This window comes from Carassius auratus, unplaced genomic scaffold, assembly GCF_003368295.1.
Source record: "Carassius auratus strain Wakin unplaced genomic scaffold, ASM336829v1 scaf_tig00005608, whole genome shotgun sequence".
Classification (NCBI taxonomy): Eukaryota; Metazoa; Chordata; class Actinopteri; order Cypriniformes; family Cyprinidae; genus Carassius; species Carassius auratus.
The window spans coordinates 107,559-117,015 of NW_020523683.1; the positions used below are offsets into that span (position 1 = coordinate 107,559).

The window sequence follows — 9,457 nt, forward strand, 5'->3', positions numbered from 1 at the left end:
TGTCCTTAGTTTTACCATCAGTTCAAGCCTGAAAGAGGAACAGTCACATGACAGACACGTTATGTTTCCAGTACACAAGACACAGACGGTTAAGACAGCTGACTCCACTGTGTGACTGTCTCTTTCTTTCTCTCTCTCTCTCTGTCAAACACACACACACACAAAGCACAGAATTCAGCATTTGAACATTCAATAGCAAATACTTTACCTAATAACAGAGCACACTTACAGTATCTGATTCAGAAGCTCCAGATTGTCGTAGCAAAGTCAGAATGATCTCCTCTCCCAGGTTCAAGAAACGGTTCATCCATAAAATGCATTGCTGTTCTGTTACAACAGCAATGCCTTTAATAATCTTAAAGATTCCTAAATGCATCTACTTTCTGAAGGCCAAATAAAGTGGTTTTGCTTCCACCTGGATACACAGCATCCCCCTGACATGACTGCTTCAACACTAACTGCAGTTACTGAAACCACGCCTTCTTTCTTTGTGTTAACATTTGAGCTAATTACGCAAATATTTCCACATAGTGATGTAGACGTGTGGGGGCATGTTTAAACAAGGTGTTATGGGGGGTGTGGCAGAGTCCTAACTTTGATAAAGAATATCTCTTTTGTTTTGAGACTTTAGTCTTTGCAACTTTACAGATCTTCTTCATGTACCCAGAGCTTGTTACAATCCAAAGAGAAAATATGACCCCTTTAAATGTGTGTTAGCCTTTAACCCTGTGGCCTTTTGTTCTGGTTTCAGGCATATTTCCAGTTCCTCTTTCAGATCCGTGTTGAAACTCACGTCGGTGTTAGCCTGCAGCAGACCTGGATGATCCTGGGCCTTCCTCTTTCACTCTCTGTGCTGCACCTGGAGCGTCCTGCACCCACGGGACTGACCACACATTACTAGATATGCACCACAGATTCTCCCGTGCTATTTCAATGACCAAAAACATAATATTTATGTACCAAGCAGTGTATATCTAATGTACTATTATAGCATTTAGAATCTTCTTTTTCTAATATTGAGGTTTTATTTTAAATTTTCATAAGTGCTTTTGCCTGATGTGAACAAAAAACGCTTAAGCATCTCCTTTCTCTGAATTTTTTAAAGATTCAAGTGCTACTTTGTTATCTATTCATGGAAAGTGTCTGCTGATGTATGAATACTTCACTGTGTCACATGACACGTTTAAACCCAAAGCTCCATCCACTGCTATTTTGTGCTATTGTACAACTATGAATGTACAACTATGGAGTCTTTTCTTTTTGCTGGGAGATTGTGTTATCAAGGGACACGTCTTAAAGTTTATTGAGGCTTCTAAGAGCAGCCCGCACACAATTAAACTAGATCAATTACTCCGACTTGGCAAACAAGTTGAACAGTCTTTTGAGGACATGCGAGGCCCTTATAGAGCAAACATCTCAGAAACAGGCATGTTTTACCTCAGTGATGACGTTTGCTTGTCATTTCCCTTGCAATGGAAAGCAGTTCTATGAGCCTTTAACTGTATAACAAATAAACAATCAATCAAAAAATGTGACTTACAAAAATGTATAACATGCCTAATAAAAATCATTGTCCATATCCTGCAAGACAACTTAAATATTGTAAGAAAATTGTGAATTTTACATGACTGATGTGCCTCGTTACAGTAAGTAGGCTACTAGCTTAAAATTAAGCAAGCATTTTCAGACTTACTGTGATTGTGGTTTGGGTTTAAGTGATCCTCTAAAGAGCAAAAAGAGCTGATCGAGGGCTTTGAGTATGTGGATATATGGAGGAAGAACAGACTGGAAGATGAGAACCGGCTGTGATGTTTGTACTGCAAAGCCAAGAAAGTGTGCTGCCTGAGACCTCAGCTGATGGTCATTCTCTCTCACTTTGTCTGGTCATTATTTTGGCTACTCAAGAGTCACATTGTCAACAAAAACATAAAAAAAGCATCCACATCTTCAGATGAAGAGAACAGTTAAGCAATATTCACTTAAAACCTTGCCCTGCACTGTATGTTATATGCTAACAACATGCTAGCAATGCACTAAACATGCTTAAAGCATACTAAAATTATCAGCGTGTTTAAAACCTGGCTTAAACATGCTAGCAACATGCTAAAATATGTGAAGAACATGCTCGCAGTGTGCCAACGACACACTTTTGCTTTTACGAAAACAAAAAAAATTAGGCTTGTGAAAAAAAAAAAAGATTTCACAGATTTTGGAACAGGTTCAAGTCGTGGATTTGCCTGATGACCAACAGAAAATGCTTGATTAGAAAGTGTCTTGTGACTTGTGCGAGCTGTGCATTAAGTATCACTACACTACAAAAGTGGACAGACCTTTTTGCCACACTTTCATTGTAATTTCACTCTTTCTAGGAACATTTTAGCAACTTGCCAAAGCAAACTATATTATGCAACATATTACGAGCATGATAAAACATGCTAGAAATGTGCTAAAACATGCTAGCTTTCAAAACTTGTCAGCTATGTCTAGCAAACATGTTAAATCATTTGAATAACGCCAAGGAACATGCTAACATCACCTAACAACACTTATTAAGAAATACTAACTATTAAACACTTGCTAGCAGTTTGCAATTCTCAGGGTTTTTATGAAGTATAATTGGGTCTAAAGAGGTTTATTAGGGGCTGAACTGATTTGATATGATTTCTTGGGGTTTAATGGTGTCTGAATTGGTATAATATGATATTTTATTAGTTTTCATTTGACTTTCTTTCTCTCTGTCTGGCAATAAAACCTAAAGGTCAACAGTTGTTCCGGGGTGGATTTTAAACAGTTATGTAATTATGTATGTTTAGTTTTCACATTTTAATTAACTTAATTTAGTATAATTTAATATAAGTCATCCTGTGGCCCCCTTAGATGTTTGAAGCTGAGAACATTCTGTCAAAGTAAGAAGCAGTCAGTTACAAACAACACAAACATTTTTCAGGGATTTTTCGTGTGACACAAACTGATCAGCAAAGTCATTTATATTCAACATCTTAACAATACAAACAGTCATTCACTTCTATACAAGAAAGCGTCCAAATATTAAAGCATGCCCCGAAAAATGAAGCAGTCTCAAGGAGTCACTCCACCTACAGTGAAGCCTGTACACTATATATAAGACAAAGCAAGATCTGTGCTAAAACATCTCCATCCTGCTTTTCTCCACACATTAACTCATTAAGGTTGCGAAATACATCTGTACACCTATCAATATACGAGTAAAAACTCTGCAGCATGAAAATATATTAGTTTATAAGACAAAAATATTTCTAAAAGTCTTAATTTTATCCCTTGATCAGGTAACACAATGATATAGGCTTACATAACATCTCATTAGTGCATTAACCCATCGAGGGACAGGAAGTCTTTCATCTGACAACAAATATTTCATCACTTATCCTTAAAGACGCTTTAAAATACTACAAAAATAACAGAATAAATACAAGTAGAAAGATGTGGAAACATGAGCTAGCAACAGTTAGCAATGCCTTCTCACAGATCCTCGAGAAGTGTGACCTGGACATGTTTTCATGAGATTCAGAGGCTGCAGGTCAAAGGTCGAAGGAGAAACACTGAAAGTGCAAGAAACTATATACAAGTCTAGAACAGTTTATCACTCTATAGTTCAGGTTTACCATGTTTTGAGTGTGAAGAGTGAGTTTTAGTCATCATGGGTTGATGTGTTCAGTGAGAGAAGGTGTGTATGTCGTTGTGAAGGCTGATGGCGGGTGAGGATCTCTCTCTCTGAGCCCCACAGAGGCTCTTGCTGCAGCGGCAGCGCTGGATCCACATGACGTGACGAGTGATGCTCTCTCCGTCTGAGCAGTGGAAGCGCAGACGCACCGTGCGGGACGAGGACGGCTGACAGCACCTGCCATCCACACACCAGCCACAGGTACGAGGCCGGTAACGGCGAGCCGTCGAGCAGCCGGCGAACGTGATCTGCTCCGGTTCCCGAGACCTCACCGTTTGCCTGCACTTCTTTCCTTTCTAAAGCAACAAGAAATCATTAATATGAGTGAAAAGCTTGAGGCTTCTTCTAGAACAACGTTAACTGGCCAGATTTGATCTGAAACACAAGCTACTCAGTGTTAACTTCTTGTTTTATTGAAATGTTGCATAAAAGCAATTAGTGTTAGGGAAAGTTTCTTTAAAAAGTAATGCATTACAATATTACATTACTCCATAAAAACGTTACTAATTGGATACTTTTTATGGAAAGTAATGCATTGCGTTACTTTTTGTCATCTTTTGTCATTTGATTATTTGTTTATAGGAGTCATTAGAGAACTAGTCTGCTTCATATAAGATAACATTTTTTTTCGATTTTAATACTGACTCAAGTAACTTTCCTAACACTCTAATGAGAGTAAGTAGACATGTAGTTGCAAATTAATAAGTGTTAGTTGGCATAGTTGCAAAGTTACTATGCCTAAAGTTGACTATTAAAATAAAGTGCGCTCATTTCACTACAGTATCTCACCTTCACAGACAGAGTGATGTCACATTGTCTGATCTGGCAAAGGCGAGTCTCTCGAACAAGCTTGCACTGTGCATTACTATTAGTCACACGACTGGAGATGCCAAACCCGCAGGGAGCAGAACATTCGGACCAGTCGGAGGTCTGCGGGAAACATTCGGATGATAGGAAGGGAACTCGAGACACAGGCAGGGACGCCCACTCTGCAGGGTAAATGAGAACGCAAAGCCATGAACACATTTCACCTTGGTAGTTGCTAAGGTAGTTAAAGGTTTCCAGGGCATTCTGGTAGTTACTAGGATGTTCTGGGTGTTTGCTAGACAGTTGCATACTGCCGAACCACAAGCCTCATTTAAAATGGTTAAAAGCTAATTTGAACTATGTAACTATATATATATATATATATATATATATATATATATAATAATTAAAAAATTATTTATTCCTGTGATGCAAATCGTGCACAACGTTCTTTTTCAGCATCATTACTCCAGTCTTCAGTGTCACATGTAACATCAGTCGATCACATGATCATTTAGAAATCATTCTAATATTCTGATTTATTATGAGTGTTGGAAACAGTTCAGCTGTCTAATATATTTGATGAATAAAAGGTTAAAAAGAACTGCATTTATTAAAAAAAAATCTAATCATATATATTCTAATAATATATTTTCTTTACTATCACTTTTTATCAATTTAACACATCCTTGCTGAATAAAAATATTGATTTTATTTAAAAAAAGAATACTGACACCAAATTACTGACCAGTATTGTATATTGTTATTACGAAATATTTATATTTTAAAAACATAGCTTCTTTTTTTTTTTTTTTTTTACTTTTCATTCATCAAAGTATCCTAAACAAGTATAACATGTTCTGGAAAAATATTAAGCAGCAGAACTGTTTCCAACTTTGATAATGAATCATCATATTAGAATGATTTCTGAAGGATCATGTGATAATGATCCTAAAAATTCAGCTTTGCATCACAGAAATAAATGATCATTTAAAGTATAATAAATTTAAAAACAATTATTTTAAATTGTAATAATATATCACAATATTACATTTTTTTCTGTATTTTTGATGAGGCTTGATGAGCAGAAGAAACTTCTTTCAAAAACATTAAAAACAGTAATGATTCCAAACCCTTGGTCTGTACTGTATATATATATATAAAATAACAGTGTTACAAATGGCGAATCAGTACCTTGAAAGGAGCCTCTCCTGGACAGGACGCTGTTAGGGCTCTGTATGAGTTTGCTGATGTGATTGAATGTGGTGTGATGGGGATGGGGGTCCGGTGGGTCTTCCCTGATGCGGTTATCATCGTCACACAGCCACTCCTCACAGCAGCGTCCCGGCGGCGTCTCCAGACGAGGGTTGGTGCAGTGTCTGCGGGGCAGAGGGATGTTGTGGGGACACAGCGGCATGCAGCCCACCACACCATCCATACAGCTGCACTGGTGCTGACAGCTGGGCTGGAAATCCTCTCCGTGCTGATACACACGCCCAGCAAACTCACACGGACGGCCCTGAGCCTCAGCTGAGACATGCACACAATAAACCTCACGCACTTCTTTAGTCAAGGTATAACAGCTTAATATTTAACATGTTAGAATTCTAGACATGTAAAAATGATCTAACAAATATTCGAATCAGTTTTGGGTCATACAGGGTCAGACTAATATTAATTAAAAACATTAATTTACTCTAGGGCTAGGATTAGTGTTTGGATTAGTGTGAGCTGCTTGTAAGTATGTTAATAACACATATTTATTGTGTTATTAATATAGTCAGTGCTTGTTCAATTCAATTCAATTCAAGTTTATTTGTATAGCGCTTTTTACAAAACAAATCGTTACAAAGCAACTTTACAGAAAATTATGTTTCTACAATATTTAGTAGTAGCTAGTAGTTTGTGCACATTTGACAGGATTTTAGAAAAAATAAAAATAATAATAATAATACAAGACGTAGTCAGCTTGTAACTTGTACCAAGGACACATTAAAATAAATTGTTACCCACTGTTGGAGTAAGACTTGCAAAGTCTTTGAAATAACAAGAAGTTAGCAGGCAGATGATTTAAGTTTGGGTTTATATATATATATATATATATATATATATATATATATATATATATATATATATATATATATATATATATATATATATATATATAAAAGCTTGTAATAATAAAAAAAAGTTACTTAATTTGTAGTTTTTAACTATTGCTTTTGCATACACACATTAAATGTATGTATAACAATCAAATCTAAAACATTTTATTTCTATGTTAAAATTGCAGTGAAATTGAAAATTCCCTCATTTTCGCATATATTGTAAATGTTTTATTAATATAAAGCATTTATTATTATGATATTACATGTATATAATATAATATATGCATGTATAAAATTATATTATATATAACAAATAATAAATTACATATAAACTATTGTTCTGCTTCTAGCTATTCATAATTTAATTGTATTATTATGGTAAATAAATGTAACTTGTAACAAGGACACACTTGTAACAAAGATTTTCTCTACAATGTTTGACATGATGTATTGGGGACAGTGATTCGTTGCTATTCAATCATATATTTATTTATTTTATTATTATTTATCTTCTTAGGTCAAGTTACACAGAAAGTGAAAATTCCCTGATTTTAATATAGTTTACAGAGCATATAGTGATATAAAATTTGTATATAATTCATAGAGCGGTTACCCTATAGTTTACCCTTTGAACTGTAACAATGAAAAAGTCAATAAAAAGAAACAAACAAACAATAGTAATAATAGCAGGGAGCAGAAAGTTTCTCCTAACTGAATAGTCACCCACTAACACTCATTAATGTTGTCAGTTTCAGCCGTGTGTTTTTCGTACCTCTGCAGAGACCGCGTCGTGGGTCCCCTCCGGCCCCTAGGTGGCAGCGCAGGCCCTTGATGTGGTCACAGGGTCGGTCAGGGCCACAGTCCTGGTTGAACTGTTGGGCGCACACCTTACAGCAGCTGCACTCATCCAGCGCCCAGCTCACTCCGAGCGGACAGGAGGGTGGAGACGGGGGGCAGGAGCAGGGACGGGAACAGCCTCTGGACGCCTGCGGGAACAGCAGAGAGACGAGACCCTCACTCCATTACATACGGGCAGCAGTCAGAAATGAAAGGCTTTCACAGAGATGACAGTGTAGGAGTTGTTAGGCCAACGTTTTTGTACATTTGTATGAATGGGTCCGGCTGTGTTTAGATAAAACCCTCACTTAGGTGTCTGTGTTTGAAATGTGACTGTAGAATTGAATCATATACATATACACTGTAAGATAAACTGTGCCGTTGTTACCAGTAGGAGATATTTCTTCCTGATGCGATCTCCATAAACAAATACTTTCTTGATGCAACCTATATGGTCAAAAGGTCATGTTTATAAAATGTAAATATTAAAGTAAAATCTTAAAATAAAAAAATATATATTTCAAACCCATTTTTTTTTTAAATAATGATTTTGAAAAAAGTCTTTTATGCTCACCAAGGATTATTGTCACATTTGTTTTGATCAAAAATACAGTAAGAAATAAAAAAATATGTAATATTATTAAAATTCAAAAGCACTATTCTCTAGTTGAATATATTTTCAAATGTAATTTATTTCTGTGATGCAAAGCTAAATTTTCAGCATCATTATTCCAGTCTTCGAGATCCTTCTGAAATCATTCTCAAAAAAACATTTATTATTATCAATATTGAAAGTAATTGTGCTGCTTAACATTTTTGTGATAAATTTTTTCAATATTCTCTAAGGAACAGAAAGTTCAAAAGAACGACATTTATTTGAAATAGAAGCATTTGTAACATTATTGTCTTTACTGTCACTTTTGATTGATTTAATAAATCCTTGCTGATTAAAAATGTATGAATTTCATGTCTTTTTGACACTAAACCTTTGAACAGAAGTGTATATTTTGACTTTCAACATTCAAAAAATAGATATTTTTTTATAAATTAAAAATAAATCCAGTCATGTACAATTTATCTTTTACCACATGAAACGCATTTTTAAAACATTTTTACTACACGTGAAGGAAACAACATAATTTTGCTTCATTTGCACATTTATTGTGTTTTTTTTTTTTTAGGTACACACTCAGTTAGTTTTGAGAATGTCTGAAATAGATTAGATCAAATTACTTGATCTGAAATCAAACAAATATCTGCCTCCATTATTTCAAAATATTTTATCCTTAATAAAGAGAAATTAATTCACATAAGGAAGTATCAGAGTCCTACAACAATAGCCAGTTTGTAACGAAGGAGGGGGAAAAAATTTATCTACACAGCCTTCAACAGATTTCTTCTGCAATGACTAAGTTACATGTGTGTAACACACTGACTCTCTACTCACCTCTCCTTCAGCTGGGCATACAACTAACATCAATACAGTGCAAATAACAGCCAGAGTCCTCTGATTCCTTCCAGAACACATTTCTAAGCTTTCCCAAAAATTCATACAGAAATTACAAAAAGTACAAATCCCCAGTGCGAAAGCAGGTTCATCCACTTGTATTCTAACTGACTCCGAAGAAATCAGAGAGCAAATGTTCCAAAGCTAGTCCAGTTACAAAGTGCATCAGTCAGACTAGTTACTAAGCTAAAGGTATCGCAAGACTCAAACACAGATGCCTTGTCAGTTTTACAGAGCACTTCCAAAGAGGCAGGTCACCTTATAGAGTGAGCGAGCGAGAGAGAGAGAGAGAGAGAGAGAGAGGCAGCTGGTCTCTGACATCAGCATGATTGGAGCAGTGGGAGGGAGTGTGTCTTCATAATGAGGGGATCCCTTATTATTTGTGTTGCTGGAGCTCTAGGGAGCAGGGTGTGGATGCAAAACTGCTAAATGAGACTTTTGATCTCAGTAGTGTGGATTACAAACAACAGTTATATGAAACAAAGCCACTGAGACACT

The 9,457-nt window shown here is 35.9% G+C and overlaps 1 protein-coding gene across 1 annotated transcript; it reads right to left on the reverse strand.

Annotated features, from left to right (window-relative positions):
• Positions 1–3,312: 3,312 nt before the first annotated feature.
• Positions 3,313–9,200, reverse strand: LOC113070989 (protein CYR61-like). Its single transcript, XM_026244345.1, has 5 exons — positions 8,900–9,200; positions 7,388–7,601; positions 5,702–6,037; positions 4,490–4,689; positions 3,313–3,996 (listed from the first exon to the last, which is right to left on the reverse strand). The coding sequence occupies exons 1-5, from the start codon at positions 9,002–9,004 to the stop codon at positions 3,691–3,693; spliced, it is 1,161 nt and encodes a 386-aa protein (XP_026100130.1). The 5' UTR covers positions 9,005–9,200; the 3' UTR covers positions 3,313–3,690.
• Positions 9,201–9,457: the final 257 nt, after the last annotated feature.